The 17786-nt window shown below is 43.4% G+C and overlaps 1 protein-coding gene across 1 annotated transcript in view; it reads left to right on the forward strand.

Moving 5' to 3' along the window:
- Nucleotides 1-17786, forward strand: part of cacna1g (calcium channel, voltage-dependent, T type, alpha 1G subunit) — a 224855-nt gene that overhangs the window by 117485 nt on the left and 89584 nt on the right. Inside the window, exons 5-9 of the mRNA XM_030077890.1 lie at nucleotides 4382-4541; nucleotides 7749-8043; nucleotides 8990-9082; nucleotides 9240-10158; nucleotides 10892-11292. Coding sequence (XP_029933750.1) covers nucleotides 4382-4541; nucleotides 7749-8043; nucleotides 8990-9082; nucleotides 9240-10158; nucleotides 10892-11292 — 1868 coding nt within the window. The remainder of the gene's footprint in view (nucleotides 1-4381; nucleotides 4542-7748; nucleotides 8044-8989; nucleotides 9083-9239; nucleotides 10159-10891; nucleotides 11293-17786) is intronic.

Raw genomic sequence — 17786 nt, forward strand, 5'->3', positions numbered from 1 at the left:
TTTTTTTTTTTTAGTGTTTGATCTACACTTGATCACACCTTTTAGATTGTTTTCCAAAAAATGCCCCAAAGTGCTTTAAGACGGCAATACTAGATTACTGCCTAGATCACATGAAAATCCGCAGTCATCATTTTCAAAAAGATCAGTTTTCCCCCTCTTCAATACAACCCCAGGCCAGAATTTTCAAATGTACCCACCTTGGAGAGCATTTTTGATTTTTGTTTTTGCAAATGGAAACCCCAGCTTAGTGTGTATTGAAAGCCAAAACAGAGAGAAAAAAAAAAAATAGGCATTTTTGAATTTGCCTGGCTTGGCATGGACATAGCCTTCCAGCCCAGCTAATCTCATTGCCAGGCTTTCTCTTCTGTGCAGAGAAGAAAAGCCTGAAAGAGGGTGCAAAACAGGAAGGGAGTTAATAAGAATCACCCACTGGTTTCTCGATTTGTCCGTCTAAATCTGAACAGGTAAGCGAACCTTGTCAATCGCTCCAATGATAAGTGTCTTCAATGGCATGATCGAGAGTCCCATATTTCATCAACCGCTCTTTTTTTTTTCTGTCTCCACTCTCTCCCTGGGGAAATATATTCTGCTGGGTTGGCTGAAGTGGAAACGAAAACACCTAAATTATTCTCTCCATTCAGTAAAACCGGAGGTGCAAGGAAACAGGCGAGCTTCGTCAACGTCCCACCCAGCTGTGTCACCCAGACCAGTTGCATATGAACCAGTTGCGTATGATCAATACTTACACTGCAAAAACGCAAAATCTTACCAAGATTGTCTTATTTCAAGTCAAAAATGTCTTATTTCTAGTCAAAACATCTCATTACACTTAAAATAAGACATGATCACCTCAGAAGTAAATTGTTTTTAGACAATTATTAGACAATTGCTTGTTTCATCGGCAAAATTTGCCAGTAGAAAAAGTGAAAATTCACTTGAAATAAGTGAAAATTAGCTAGAAACAAGAAACAAATTTTGCCAATGAAACAAGCAAATTTTCACTTGTTTCAAGCAAATTTTCACTTGTAACGAGAGACAATTGTCGAAAAACAAGTTACTTCTGAGGTGATCATGTCTTATTTTAAGTGTAATGAGATATTTTGACTAGAAATAAGACATTTTTGACTTGAAATAAGACAAATAATCTTGGTAAGATTTTGTGTTTTTGCAGTGTATCTTTTCAAGGATTCCAAGGACTGTCTTATCAAAGATTCAAACAAGCTGATGCATGAACAAAGACATTTACAGTATCGTCCATGGCTGACATTCAGAGTTGGCTGATCATAGTGTGATTTGAAGAAAAAAAAAAAAAAAAGAAAAAAAAACATTCTGCATGGCTATAACCACCCAAGGAATGCTATTACCCGAGAACCTGCCAGTTCTGAGTGTTTGTATCAGGATAGTGGGATAGTTCTGGTATTAAATCCCTGTTGCGCAGGACTATCTCAACTTCAAATCGCAGCCAATGAGAGCAGTCAGTTTGCCTGTGACTGCGGCAGACACTAATCCCAGCCTCTGTCACCGGCTCAGGCACCGCTAAGCAGCATCCTAACAGCTCAGCACACCGCTCTGCGAGGGCCATCATTTGAACGAGCCGATGCTTAATTTGCGGTGTTTGTGTGTGGATTTTCTGTTTGTGTACGCTCAGGCAAGGGATATGTGTGTGTCTGCGCGCGCCTCATTAATGACCGGAGAGAGCGAGGGATAGATAGTAGAGAGAGAGAGCGATAGTAGAGAGAGAGCGAGCGGTGGTAGAAGTGCTGTTGTAGGCAGAAAGTCAGGCCTGTCAGAGTGCATTAGCTTCCACACCTCTCTGGCAGCCAGCTCAATCTATGCAAACCCTCTTTCTTTCGCAGAGTTCAGGGCGATTATGTTAAACGGATGACGTACCATAGGGCAAGCACCAACATATCACTATAGCCGATGACTCACGCTTTTTCATTTTTACATAACTTCCCCTGCGCCGAGCCGCTCATGACAGGATGTTTCCCCTGTAAACATCATTGTAGCACAGCATCTAATAACTTCACAGCGTGATCGCGAGCGCTTCGGAGAAATATTTTCTTTATGCCTTCCATCTCACACTGTGATTGTATACACTGTTCCGCTGGTAATTGAGTATGGCATCCAGGGCCTAAAGTGGCAGCCATTACACCAAGTGAAACAACATAACGGCTTAACACAGTGTTGTTCTGGGAGCGTGGCGTCACATCAGCTCTTTGAGGATTTCTCTGTTTTCACCGATGTCAGATTGTTGTGGCTCAGATTGTTTTTTTTTTCTCCCAGCTGGGTTTCATCGCCCAATCTTTTTTTTTTCTTTGAGTAGTTGATGGCTATGAGAGGCACACTGCAGCAAGGTGTGAACTCCAGCGGTAGACATTCATGTTATCCCGCTGACGCTCGTCTTTGTCTCTCATTCTCCTCTCCCCTAGACAATACCATCAGTACTGTCTGTCACCTCCCTCCCCTTCCTTTCTCCTCCTCATTTCTTCTCTCTTCCCAAGTTCGTAAAAAAAAATCGTCCATATTTTCCCCTCCATCTTCCAAAATACATTTCACATATACTTGTATAGCGAGATAGAAAAACCTGCAAAATGTCAACACACTAGTCTTGTTTTAAAGCTTGACCACTGTGCATTGTTGAATTTATCCAATCGGATTTTGAGAGGGTTTGATCGACAGTCTCTCTCTCTCCCTCTCTCTCTCACACACACACCCATTCCCTCTATCTCCTCTTATTCCTTGGTGGCTGTCAGCCTAGCAGACGAGCTCTGCTGGCACTCCGACAGGGAGATCGACCCGGCCGCTCCAATTACCCAGAAAACCCCTGATCGGAAAAATTATCCTCGTTATTGACGCCTGACTCACCAGGTTACTGCTGGGAGGATAGCCTGCAGGGATGGAGGGAGAGGGATAGACAGAAAGAGAGAGAGACAGAGACAGAGAGAGAGCAAGAGAGCAACAGGGTGAACGTACAGTGTGTGGAATGGATTATTGATAGATAGATAGATAGATAGATAGATAGATAGATAAAATGTGAGCAACAGAAAGGTGAAGAAAACCAATGTGTAAGTGAAAGCAAAATGCGAGCGGCAGCAGCATAGCGACACAGCCAGATATAGCGACACAGAGGGAGTGTGTGGGCGGTCGGAAGTGTATGTGCGTGTGTGTATGTGTGTGTGTGTGTGTGTGTGTGTTTTGTCAGAAAGTTGAGGTAACACTGTCCAGAGCAGACAGAATAGGGGGGTGTACTGTATTAAAGCTGCAGACCAGGACTTTCAATGTGCTGTGGTGTTAATTCAACCCAACATGTAGGAGAACCACTGACACACAGACACACACACACACACACACACACACACACACACGCTATCAAATCTCTGCACTTCCCTTTGAGTCAGTGGGGGCGGTAGGCATTTATGGCTCATCCACATAGAATTTTTAACCTTTACTTAGCCAAGGAAGCACCACATATTCTCCTTTATTCGACAGTACACTATCTCACATTCATACAGTTACACACACACTCACACAGAGGAGCTGCCAACTAGTGTCTTGCTTTTTTTTTTTTTTTTTTTTTTTTCTCGTATCCTCCTGTCTCTTTGTACCAAGACTAATTTTACCTATGGCACAATAAGGATTGTATCGTACTGTATCGCATTGTGTCATGTCATACAGCGAGTTTTATAGTATTGTAATGAATTGTATCAATTTTATTGTATTGTATCACATTGAATAGTCCTGTAACATATCGAATTCACTTGTTTTGTATCATATTGTTTTGAATTGTTACGTTTGTATGCTATTGAATTGTTTTGCATTGTATCTGTAATTGGCATCATTGGAAATAAGGGCCCAGCCTCAACAACCTTTCCACAAATAAATAAAGGCACAGTGGATGCATTGGATCCACAGTCCTCTACTGTTGGCCACTTAGCAGCTTTCAGGGTTAATGTCTCGGTCAATAGCACCTCACTAGTCGATGCGTGCTTCTTTTGTCAATAAAAATAAAAAAAACAGTATTGTTTTGTAGTATATTTTCTATATTGTTAGTGCCACTTATCATTGTTTATTCTTTATTGTACTGAGGGCTGTTATTGCATGGCCAGGGCAGTTTCAAATGAATAAAGAAACACAATTGGTGCACTTGTCCCTGTAATTGTTTTATAATGAAGGTACTTGGACTGGTGCTTGTGTTAAACAATCTACTTAAAATAAAATACTCACTGCACCTCAGGGGTAAAAATGACTTTCATCAGCTGCCAAATCTAACTCTTGCTACTATAGCGAACTATTTCTCCGACATGGCTTTAGGTCCCAGCGTTGCTCGGATGTTTGTCTGCTGCCTCTCTGTCTGACTTGTCCTTGCATCCCCTCCCAGGTATGCGTATCCTGGTGACCTTGCTGCTGGACACACTGCCCATGCTGGGCAACGTGCTGCTGCTCTGCTTCTTCGTCTTCTTCATATTCGGCATCGTTGGCGTCCAGCTGTGGGCTGGCCTGCTCAGAAACCGCTGTTTTGTGGAAGACAACTTCTCCTTGTGAGTGTCCCTCTTTTGTCTGTGTATATGTGTCTAAGTGTGTCTAGGTTTTTGAATGATTTTTGAGAGTATACACTTGTCTGTGCCATACACTGAGAACCAGTTTAAAGCTTATTCTGGGGTTTATTCTAGGGTTAATGTGGGACTTTTATTATGTGATATTGGCTAGTCTCAATCATCTGCCTCTGATGAGATGAATATGATGTGGTTTGATTATTGTAGAATTAATCAATGCTGCATTTGCTGTCTTTGGGAAGTTCTTAAGTTGAACTGAATCTAATGTGACACTTTCATTGGCTTCCATGCAAGTGTACAGTATTATAGTAGTTACAGTAGTGATGTCTTTATTTTTAATGGAGTTTTATTCTCCAATGCCCAAAATGATGTTTCAAAGGCTTGCCAAGCCTGCCAAGAATAAAATAACGAGGGAAATATGTGTTACTTTGGATTTAGGGGATTGTTTTGAGTTAACAGATTCAAATTCAGAGATATTGGCTACTGACAGCCACAATCCCAAAACACGGATGTTGGTAAGGGTTTTGGAAAATTAGTGCTGTAGGCGACACTTTACGGTTTTGTGATCCAACTCTTGCCAGAGCTGTGACAACCAATGCAGATGAGATTGCAAACAGGTCTAGAGGAGGTCAAGGTAAAAAGAATGAGTACACCCTGACCCCTCTCGCTGATGTAGGTCACATGCTCAAGTCAATGAGTTCAGAGATTATGGAGTCCCATCACAGTGATGAATGGGGGAGAGACAGGCTGTGGGATAATGAGAAAGACCCCATACGGCTTGCAGTATATGGAACATGAGCACACATGACTTATTCATGTTCCCTGTGTCATCCTGGCTCTATTACTCTCTATAGGATTTATGACAGCTCATAGCTGCAAATGAAGTTCATGCATAATGGCTTGTGAGCTGGCATTTTTTTTTTTTTTTTTGTCATCATCATCATTTTTAGATATTCTTGCATTTTGAAGCTGTCTGCATCCAGTGATATCTGGCACTTATTTTGTATAGAGAGAAATTAGAAACTACAGATGGCACTGGAAATTGGAAACTGGGGCATAAATGTATCTGTATTAATGTCTCCTTATATCAGAAGAGCTACAGGCGACTATTTCTGTTTAACTTATGTCGTTGATACTTGTCTTACAGCTTATGCAATGTAACAGCAATGAACTTTGCTGACGTGATATGATGATGACTGTTTATTACATTAAATTACAGTATGTCGGATTCAGATATGTGGGAACCCCCGATGGGAACCACATGAGGTGCGATAAATCGAGCGCGTATCTCACTGTGCACTCACCAGGCAGATTGGTGTTGCTGTGGCTGTTCCGTTAAGTTGTTATGTAAGTGCATCCCAGAGTGTCAAAAGCTTTTAAGACTGTATAAATATATAAGCATGGGTGCTAAATGTGTGAGATGGTGTGCTCTGTAGTGAATAGGCATGGAGGGTCTGGTCCCAGTAAGTATCTGAGGCTACTTATGCAGCTAATGCAGCCTGTCAGATGGCCTGTAAGCTGAATGTGTGTTGACAGAAGGCCCAATTATCCCCTGACAGAGAAGTGCTCCGTTAGAGATATGCCTGGTGTGGCATCGCAGGCACACACACACACGTTTACATGCACTTACAATGACACACAGTGCAAATAATGTGAATAATGTGAAGAGTATCAACTGAAGAATCCATAGATAGGTTGCTCTTTCGGTGAGGGAGAGGTGGCATTAACACTAGGAGAGTGGTCTGATGACTGCCATTGTGAATTGCAGAATTTTTTGGGGGGATCAAATGTTTTATTTTATTTCTTCTTTTTTTTAAGGCAGTTACAACATAAAAAGCCAATGAGATTTGTTTCTCAAAAGAAAAAGAAAAGAAACGAGAGAGAAAAAAAGGTTATGCATATATACATATACATATGAACACGTACACAATCACACATATGTAAATGCATACGCACACATACATACATACATAACTACACACATGCAATCAAAACGATAGTAATTATCATTAACATCACCATCATTATCACTATTACTATATGTGCATGTGCACATAAATATATACATACACATGCACATATGCACAAACACATATCCGCACACATATATCTAAGTATGTACACACGTGTAAAACGTGTCACTGGCATTCCATGGGTATAGTGTCTCCATGTTGTGAGAGAAGTGAAAATGAAAGAACAAGCAAACTAAAAAGAGACAGCGTTCCATGAGTACAAAAAAAAGAAAAAAAATCTTCATGTCATGTAATCGAAAGTGCATTAATAAGATAATATAAAAAATAAAGAAAAAACATAAATAAGAATAGAAATAAATAACCCACCCCCCCTCCCTGCCCCCAGGACTGCAGAATGAATTGCAGAATTTAAAGAGTAAGTAAAACCCAAATTTCTGTCAAGCCTGACCTCTATTGGTGAAGATTAGGGTGGCCTTTGTGGTAGGTGATGACAGAACATTTTTGGTTGTAGAGTTGTCCCAGACACAGATGAATGCTCACCTAAAAGACAGTGGTTACTCTTTCTTAAGACACTGATGCTAAGAAAATTCACTTTGAGTGTGACCCATCCCCTCATGATTTATAAGGCTAAATCCCACCTATAGAGTACAGTGAGCGGTGACATCACCTGCCACCAAAGACCGGGCATGCCACTACTCACCATTAGAGGTCAGGCTTCCCAGGGATTTAGGTTTGGGGTCTATTTACTCTTTAACATTGACAAATAGATTTGAAGTGGTGAGATTAAAACATAAAGTTAAAATAATCTCTTTTTTGCTATTCTAACAATCATTTTGCTGAAGGTCTCCTGGAGGCCCCTTAAGAACCCCTAGGGGTCCTTGGACCCACTTTAAAAACTTTCTTAAAATACATTAACTACCAGTGGCAAAGCAAATAAACTTAACAAGAGAGGTTAACTTGCCAGTCTAGCAATATCACAATTTGGCTTTGGGGTTTAGTCACTCTTTAAATACTTCACCTATCAACATGACCTTGACTTCATGACTTTCTCAAGAACCAGTTTCTGTAAAAACTGATGACTCAAAAATCTATTATATTTAACAATTCAATTAACAGTTTGCTGGCCTTCTTTCTGAGCCCTTATAACTATTGTCCTGTCTTGCATTATCACATGTAAACGCTGTAACTGTGAATGACTGTCCTCTCCTCTACCCGCCAGCCCTCTGTCCGTGGACTTGGGGAAATACTACCACACCGAGAACGACGACGAGAACCCTTTTATCTGCTCTCAGCCCAGGGAGAATGGCATGCGGGAGTGTAGCTCAGTGCCCACCCTGTATGAAGAGGGAGGCCTACAGTGCAAGCTGGACATGGACTCCTACAACAGCACCGACAACACCACCTGCGTCAACTGGAACCAGTACTACACCAACTGCTCCGCTGGTCAGTTCAACCCCTTCAAGGGAGCCATCAACTTTGACAACATCTGCTACGCGTGGATCGCCATCTTTCAGGTGAGCATACAGTCCTGTAAGTCGAGTTACAGTTATGCTGCTGGTCAGAAATGGTTTAGGAAATCATGCTTTAGTTGTCTTTTTTGAGAGATCGTGATTTAACGTCCTCACAGGTAAATGTAGGATGTAGGATATGTTAAAAATCAGATATTGTCATTGTTGTTCACCTTTGTTATAATCCTAAAATCTTATGTTTCTTGAAACAAGTTTAAAAAATATATCTGCAGAAATCTGTGAGATAGTTCCACTTGATTCCAATGCAGTTTGACTTCTGCAATCAGGTAACAGTGGATCAAAATAAGGCAGGTCATTCCAATATAGTATCAAGATGATATCACTTGATTGAGGAAAAAGAATCTTCAAACTGAAAAAAAGCATTGGGAACCAGACAGACATATTTCTCAGTGACAGATATATTGCACAGTATGGATGACACAAAGCGGTAATAGAAGAGGGAGACAAAGAGCCTAATTGCTCCAGTGGCTAGTGTATCAGGGAACTTACAGGATTAGCAGGTCACGCAGTCACACCAGCAAACTGGAGTCATATTTTTCCACACCATTTGTTCTATATCTACACATCATCTGAAAAGCCTTTGGTGAGAGTGTTCATTCATCTCAGCTTGGCGGAGGTGGGGTGGGGTAATTTTGGGGGACGAAAGCCAGATTGGAGATGAGTTCTCCCAGAAGTCTGGCTGTTGCTTTGGTTTTGTCTGGGTGGGGTAAAGCACACAAAGAGAAATGTCAGGGATTAGTGTTTTGCAACTCTGTTGAGTCTTGGAGCTTGGAGTAGTCTGAACTGTGAAATATGGTCTCTATTAATCTCTGGTTTTAATTCTGCATTCCCTATGGCTTTTCTGTCTTTCTTCTGTTTTTGTCTTGCTGCTGTCTCTTTGTCTTGTCTCTCTCTACTCCCCTCCTCTCTCTCTCTCTCCTTGTGTCTTTAGGTGATCACCCTGGAAGGCTGGGTGGACATCATGTACTTTGTGATGGATGCTCACTCCTTCTACAACTTCATCTACTTTATCCTCCTCATCATTGTAAGTGCCAGTTCAAGACGCCACCAGCTGTGTGTTTGTCCTTGTGTGTTCCCGGTGCTGATGACTGAACGAGTGGGTCAGTCAGTAAACGTGAGTGTGTGCCTTCTCAAATGCCTGAGTGTATGTTTAATATCTGCCCTTTGCTCCTCATTCCTAGATTGGTTCATTCTTCATGATCAACCTGTGCCTGGTTGTCATTGCCACCCAGTTCTCAGAGACAAAGCAGAGGGAGAGTCAGCTTATGAAGGAGCAACGAGTGCGCTTCATGTCCAACGCCAGCACCCTGGCCTCCTTCTCTGAGCCGGGATCCTGCTACGATGAGCTGCTCAAGTACCTGGTCCACATCATCCGCAAGGGGGCCAAGCAGGTGGCACACATCTGCAGGGTTGTAGCTCGTCGCGCTGGCCTCAACATTGCTGCGTCGCCCCCCGCCCTGGAACCTCAACGGGGCCAGAACCAGAGGAGGAGGAGAAAGGCATCCAGGCAGGGATCGGTATCGGTTCATCACATGGTGCACCATCACCACCATCATCACCACCATCACTACCACCTGGGGAATGGCAGTGTGAGGGGAGGAGGGAGCGTTCGCGGTCTGGATGTTCGGGATGTGGAGGCTGGTTCCCATAATAACAACGGCGGGGCTTTGATAGCAACCACCTGCTCTGGCCATCTCGCTTTGGCTCCTCCTCCTGGTATAACGACAGCAACCTCTGACACAAATCTGGCCATTTTGTCCAGTCCCATAGCGGGGCCTACTGATTCATCTTCGGTGCACAGCTTGTACTATGCGGACTGTCAGTCTGACCCTCTTCGCCGTACCCCCTCTCCCACCATCCTGGGGCCAACTTCAGGCTCCTTTTCCCTCGCCCCAGCTCCCATGTCCCGGGTCATGAAGAGGAACTCAGTACCTTTTGCAGCTCCGGGGCACAAGAACTACCCCACGCTGCAGGCCAGAGCCCTGGCAGAGTCCAAAGGAAGTGTTACAGCCAGCACTCTGACACATATCAACCTCAACATCCCACCCATATCCCTGGAGAGACGGCCACAGAGCCTGGTGGATACCCACAGTCCCACAGGTATGCAGCTCCATAGCATTAGCTTATCCAAATACAATCAAATACATGGAAAATTTCTGGCTTGCCTCCATTGGCGATATTTCACCCATACTTACCATTTGATTAAGAAACTGGAACTAATGATGCATTTGCAAATAGCGTCTCATTCACCATGAATTGCTGTTTCATTTCTATGCACAGCAAACCAAGCAATGGACAAGTGAAACTGTTTTTCCAAATCACCACTTAGGTAGAGTACAATACAGTACATATTGATTTGACGTGACTGAGTTTGGAAATAGAACTATATCCAGAGTGTTCAGAGTGAGAGAGAGCAAGCGTGCTAATTAGAGTCAAAAACTGTTAATCCAGCATGTCGTAGCTTGCAGCCAGCCTTGTCCATCTCTAGCCAAGTCTTAAAATGCGATGGGCTCAGTGAAAGTCCAGCCAGGTCCATTCAGGTTGTATAGATGGTGGAAACACTGGCTGCCAGCCAGCCAGGCCACAGCACAGCGTGTGGAGACCAGGCATTACTCACACAGCGCACGCTGCCCATCACCATCAAACACACTCCCTCTGACACACACATGCAACTGTCCAAACATGTTGTTGTTCAAAACAGATCTCTCTCATTGGATTTGTCGTTTTGTCTAAACCACTTCATTCACCTAATTTATCACATTTGTGTCGATCGCACTCCAGTTCCCTCTCTTCTCCTCATTCTCTCTTTCGGACATTTTTCTCTCTTTTGCAGGCCAACTCTCCTGCCAGCTGTCTGCCCGGGACCTCAGCACCACCAGCAGCGCCATGGATGCCACCGCTTTCACCTTCGACCCCGAGAGCTGCCCCTATTGCGCCAAGGCCCTCGCCAACGAGTCGGAGGGGGGCACCGGGGGCAACGAGACCCCTGGCGATTCAGACAGCGAGGGCGTGTACGAGTTCACCCAGGACCTCCACCACAAGGACAGGCGAGACAGCCGGCAGCCCAAGAAGAGGCGCCGCACGTTAGGCCACACGGCGGCCAAAGTGGTGCGTTTCTGGAGGCTGGTGTGTGACACATTCAGGAAGATTGTGGACAGCAAGTACTTCGGCCGAGGGATCATGATCGCCATTTTGATCAATACTCTGAGCATGGGGATCGAATATCACGAGCAGGTCAGTCTTTGGTGTGTTTGATGTGCCTGTACACCCTTTAAGAAAAGAGTGTGGACGTGTGAAGTCTAAATCTGCTCTGTTGAGATAATAGTAAACCCGAAGGTCCATGGTGGGGATATACAATGATGTGTAACGGGCGGTCAGTTTAGAAAGATTGTGGGAGGATGTCAGGTTAACTTATAGGTTGTGTGTGTGCACACGCACGCATGTATGTGTGTGTCATTATTTTGTGTGACTGTGTAAGTTACACTGCTCCCACAGGTCCAGCTGAAATTCCTGATGTCTCTCTTTGGTCTCGTTTGTTTACATGAGTGTAATTACAGCCATGTGAGAGGGGAAAAAAACAAAAGAGAGGAAAGAGAGAGAGAGAGGGATTATGAGAGACAGAGAGAGTGTGAGAGAGAAAGGGGTCATGGGTGATTTAAAGGGTGAGGAAGGCCCCATAACATCTGACAGACATTTTCTTGCGCTTACTTTCATATTCAGTCCTTTGTTTTTCACTCCCGTGCTTCTTACTCCTCTGCTGAATGCCTGCATGCAACCGAGGGAGCACTGGATTGCTGCAACTCACACATGCACACACACACACACACACACACACACACACACACACACACACACGCACAATATAACAATTTCAACCTGTTTCTCACAGCTCGAAGGGTAAGGTGGATTTTTGGTGAGAAAACACCATTTTTCAGACACTTCAGTCAGTGTTAACACAAGGCAGTTTCACACAAATGGTTGCAGCAGTTAACTTAGTAGTCTGACAACTTCATTACTCAGGAATCATGTGACACAGTGTTATTAAACTGGAATTCTTTGCCTTAGTGGCCTCTGCGATTGGATGTTTTTGAGTCATTTTTTGCATGCAGATTTCTCTGCACAAAACCTTTTGGTATGTACAGCAGACACTTTTGTGTTTCACTCTTCATGATCCCCTGAAATGGCATTTTATTTCCTTAATTTTTTTGTCTGTTATAACCAGTGCTGGGACCAATTACTCACAAAACTAATAAGTTACAATTACTAATTACTTCTGTAAAAAACTAATTTTGATTACTACTCAGTTACTGCTGCAGAAGAGTAATTCAATTACTGGGGAAAGTAATTTTTACGATTACTTTTTTTCTTTTCTTAAATCCTCTTATTAATGCACATATTTTTGCGTTGCTGTTGCAGTGTGGACATTGCTGTCAGATTTCATCTATCATTGTCAGTGTTGGGCACGTTACTTTGAAAAAGTAATTCATTACAGTTTAAAGTAGTGATGCCAGCTTGTCCAGGTGGGGAATTGAACCCCCGGTCTTCTGTATGGCAGGCGGAGATACTATCTGCTCTGCCGTTGGGGAACACATACGTGCCTTGTAATTTGTGCTCAGTCATTCTCCATGCATGTTGATAAGTTACGAAAAACCGGTTTGAAAATTGACACACCGCTTTTTCTCCACAAGACGCACATTTTTTGAATAGGATAAGAAAATAATAATAATTAGTAGTAGTAAGTAATGGCTAGTAACGGTGCATTTTATTGTCAGTAATGGTAACGGCGTTGTAACGGGGGAAACAGTAATTTCTTTGATTACTCGTTACTGATAAAAGTAACGGCGTTAGTAACGCCGTTTCTTTGTAACGCCATTATAACTGGATGGATAATTTTCTGTTATAACTGGATGTTTTGGCAGGACATTATGTGGGGAGGGATCATTCATAAGTGTAAATCAATAGGATATCACTGTTTTATTTGATTGGTTTGGTGGATGGGATTGTTCAAACATTTATGAAGTTTTTAGTGGTTAAAATTTTGTTTTACCCCTATTGATGCAGCATGAGTTCTTTTTTTTCCAGGAAGTAAAACTAGGACCTGATTTCAAGGTGACTTTAACTTTTGTTACTTTCTGGAGGAAATGTTCCTCCAGTGATCAAACCCAACAGAGGAACTTCATTTGGGCAAATAGGGTGAATGCCACCTTGTGATTTACAGCCTACATAAAAATTCCTCCTTGTGCGGCTATAACCTTTGAGGTGGTCATTGTGTTTGAGTTTATTCTGTCCCAATATTTGGCATCCGGCTGTTTTCATACACAGAGATGCAACAGCAAGTGACATAATTGTTAAACCTCATCGCATCCTCCCCCAACAACTCCTGTTCTTCATTTAGTTACTGCAGGGAGCAAAAGTTTAGTCCACGCAACGATAAATCAGCTAGAGCAACACTCCTATTTCTTTTCAGCTCTCTATAACATATGAGAAGAGTCAAAGAGAGTGTGTGTGTGTGTGTGTGTGTGTGTTGTAGTTGTTTGTGTACAGGTGTGTGTAAGTGTGTAGTAGAAAACTGAGGACTAGCCAGATTTTATGGGGTTACTTTCGGTCCCTGACCCAATCCCAATAAACACATCCAGATGCCAAACAGCCTCACCACACACACACACACACACACACACACACACACATGTTGTCTTTTTCTCTCTCTCTCTCTCTCTCTCTCTCACACACACACACACACATGCACACACCACACACACACACACACACAGTAAGAGGTTTTATAGCCTTCAGCTCTGCCTTCATTTCATCGTTGCTGTTCTTTCTCCTCGCTCTGCTTGATTACATATGTTTACTTCTTATCCTTCTTCTTCTGCTCTTGCCCCTCCCCTCGTCGCCTTTCTTCTGCTGCTCTTTTGTTTTTGTTCTTACGCTCCCTCTCTTCCCCCAGCGCCACTCGTTCCTCCTCCGTCGTGTTTAGCTCTTCCTCTGCCTCCAGGTTTTTTTTTCTCCTCCTTCATCTCCTTCAGCTTCAACTTTTCCTCTATACTCCTTGTTTTTTTTCCCTTCTCCTCTTCTTCCTCCACCTCCTCCTTCTTCCCTCCTCTTTCTCTCTCTCATCCTCTGGCTAACACGGATCCCTCCGGTCTCCAGACAGGCTGGTGAAAACTTTACCGAGATGGTTCATTGATTTCCAGCCCATCAACCTCCAGTAGACACGGGGATCACTAAGCCTCTGTTTCTCTCTGTAACTGTGTCCATACGGAGGGGAGGCTGGGCGCCACCTGGCTTCGATTTCCCAGCATCCCCCTGCCAAGTCTACTGTCGGAGCTTTGCATGTAGGCTGTGCCCCATGCAACCAAGCCGTTGTGAAAAACGCTGGAGACGAGGCACGAGCAGACAGACAGGGTAACCCTAACCCTTGGGTCTGATGCTACATGACTTCTAGGCTGATTTTAAAGATCAGAGTGGAGCAGCTGCACAGGTGATGTTGCAGTGTGTGAGGGTCCTGAGGGTAGTGTGTGTCCTCCTTAGTGTGAGCCGGTCGGTCAGTGAGTCAAATCTGAATGGACAGTGGCAATAATTAAAGTAGGATGAACATGAGAGAAAGCAGAAAACACAGGAGGTGTGCGGGGGGAAATTTGATTTGGTTCTTGGCTGCTGTAGTACGAGCAGAGCAAAATTTAATTGGACATCTAATTAATTTGTGCACATCAGTGATGCAAGATGGAAAAAAAAATGTGCAATTTTCACAATTATCAGTTATGAAGAGGGTGATGTCCATGCTTTTCATTTTTTTGTTCAGTTCTTTAAGGTCTGAATGTGTATATATGAACACACACACACACACACACACACACACATATACAGACACATATATGCACTTTAAATTAATGTATATCATGTGTCATGTATCTTATCATGTATCATGTATTCATGTATGGCGATATCAGTAGTAAGTCTGTAATACTTTATGTTTTGGGGGAAGTTGTCCCTCAGTGTTGCAGTGCCGATATATGGATGGATGACACACACACGCACACACACACATAGTGGATTTGATATGACGTATTTGTCAGCTGCAAATAAGATTGCGGAGCTCTGACTGTGTCTTAAGGAGATTTTGACAAGATTAAACACTCACCCTGATGTATAATAGATGGCACCGTGGGAGAGGGACATAAGGACACACACACGAGCACACACACACTGAATCAAGCCTCTTCATGCATTACTTTTTTTTGTAAAGGCCGACCAATGTTACTGCTGGCAATAATTAGATATAATGTGCTTATTAATGGTGAATTATGATAGTTATGAACAGGATGGGTGTGTCTGACAGAAAAGGCTATGCTATCAATTTGTCATAATTGGAGAACTCCCATGGTTCCTGCAGCTGTGTGTGTGTGTGTGTGTGTGTGTGTGTGTGTGTGAATCACACTACCATATCACACTTTTTTAGTTCAGCCATGGTCTTAGTCTTGTGCTAAAAAAATGCCTTTTAAATTCAGCCAGATTTTAGTCAAGTCATACGGATTCCATTTAATGAACTTCACATCTGAGTGGCTCATGATTTCAGTCAACAAAAATGATATAAGTCAGTGAAAATAAGTCTTCGACAGCAGTTGTGTAGTTACAGATAAGACAAATTTTCATCACTGCATTAGTATTGATTGGCCTTGCAGCTCTGGGATGTTTATATTTTTATCTACTGAGCTGTGTGAATATTTAGGGAATGTTTTTAGGGGTGTTTTTTTGAAATAAGCAACGTCTCAAATGACAAACATTTTTGTCTGCTGATTGACATATTGTGGACAAAATGTTAAAACACATTGTTAAAGCATGCATGTGTGAAAATGTAGGTAGAATTTGACACAGTTTGGCTAGCTGGCTGCACATAGAGGAGGTAAGTCATAATTTCATCTGGTTTATGCTTCAGTGTGCATGTTTGCTTCTATGTATGGATGTGAAGGGATGTAGTCAGTTATGGATGACAGAATTTACAGCTTGTTCAGTAGCTGTATTTACTAAAAGGGTATTACTATCTTGAGCTGTCATTGCTTTATTGTACTTAGGCTTGGTAGGTAGCTAATCGGGGGGGACGCTGAAGACAGAGCCAGGCCAGACAAACAATCTTTATAAAACAGAGTTGTTGCTGTTCAAATTGAAAAGCTGCTATAAACCAGGTCCTGGGACCCGAGTTTTATAGGACCACACTCAGTGACTGCTGATGGGCTCTACTTTCCTGCAGGGAGGTGACTGAACCGCAGAGAGGCTGTTTAGTGGCTAAAGTAATCAGGCTGACAGACGGTAGGCAATGCTGTCCCTGCCCAGTGCTCAATCTCAAGGTAATCATGCACATGATAGCAACGTGAAATAGCAGAAATGACACGCTGCATCTTTTTCAGTGATTCAAGCTGCAGCTTCAACTAGGCTTACATCTTTTTTTAACAAGACTAACTTTCATGAGCTAGGTAATAGTCTAATACAGTACTTTTCATGTAATATTTTTATTAATAACACAATCAAATAGAGTCATTTCTAATATAAACTATCCTCGTCACAGTGACTGGTGCCTAAAGAGCGAGAGCAACACCTTGACTCACCGGCTTCACATCCTGCCCTGATACATCCTAATGTTGACTCATTAGCCCGAGAATCACCCTCTAGCTGCGGGACTGACACACTCGCTTAAGGACACGCTATATATTAACTTGACCGCACACACACACACACACGTGCAGAAACACACTCCCATGACCTCCCCTGTGAGACACACGCTGGCCTCTTGAGTAGACGGCGCATAGCAGAAACATCCGCGCACGTGTGGTTCAAACGCAGACGGGTTGCTGTTGCCCTGCAGCCCACTCGTGTGTATGGCTCACTGTCACTGACACTCAACAGAGCCGTCTTTTCTGTTTCCTGTCTCTTAAAGCCACACACAAACACAAATACTAATGTATGCACCCACTAAGCAGGGCAAGTGCAGTCAGAAATGTTGCGAGAGGTGCAAGGATGAAGAGATAATTTGGTCGGGGGTGACAGAGTGGATGGACTTTGGGGTAAAGGGACAGAAAGGGGTGATGGGTGGAGGAGTGCAGGCGGACAGGCGGGACGAGTAAGGAGAGGGTGTCTGCTTTATCTCTCTGTGCAGTTTAAGAGTGTTACCTTTTATGGTGCAGCTGATGGAATAGTTGTGCATCTGCCAACTATGTGACACAGCCCATAGTCTATTTACTCGGGGAGGTCAACCTCTCTCCCACTTTACATAAGAGACGTTCCGCTTCCCTTAGTCTTATAAGCGACCGAGACAGCCAAGCCCTCCTTCTCACCATCCACCTTCACCTTCGCTACTTTTCCTCGCCTGCGTCTTCTCCTCCTTCAGCTCTCCATCAGTGTCTGCGCTCCCCTGATGGACGGCGTCACAGCCGAAAAGTGTTCAGGCATGAGGGGAAGTTAAAGGGATAGAGAAGAGAGAGGTAGATGTCAAGGGAGAAGCGGAGGGTGGGGTGGAATGCGGGGCTTCTGTTTTGGAAAGTGTGGCTGCTGGTCTGGTGGAAGCTTTTTAGCACCGGCATGAATATTGATTCAGCGTGTTGCTGTTGCATGGACTCAAAGTGATCCGAAGTCACTTTAGGGTCACTTAGTCTACATTTCCCACCGGCGATGTTTTGACTTTGTTAACTTAACCTTGAAAGCCGCTCGCTGAAAAGAGCAAGTGCATGTAG

Source organism: Myripristis murdjan, chromosome 19 (genome assembly GCF_902150065.1).
Source record: "Myripristis murdjan chromosome 19, fMyrMur1.1, whole genome shotgun sequence".
Classification (NCBI taxonomy): Eukaryota; Metazoa; Chordata; class Actinopteri; order Holocentriformes; family Holocentridae; genus Myripristis; species Myripristis murdjan.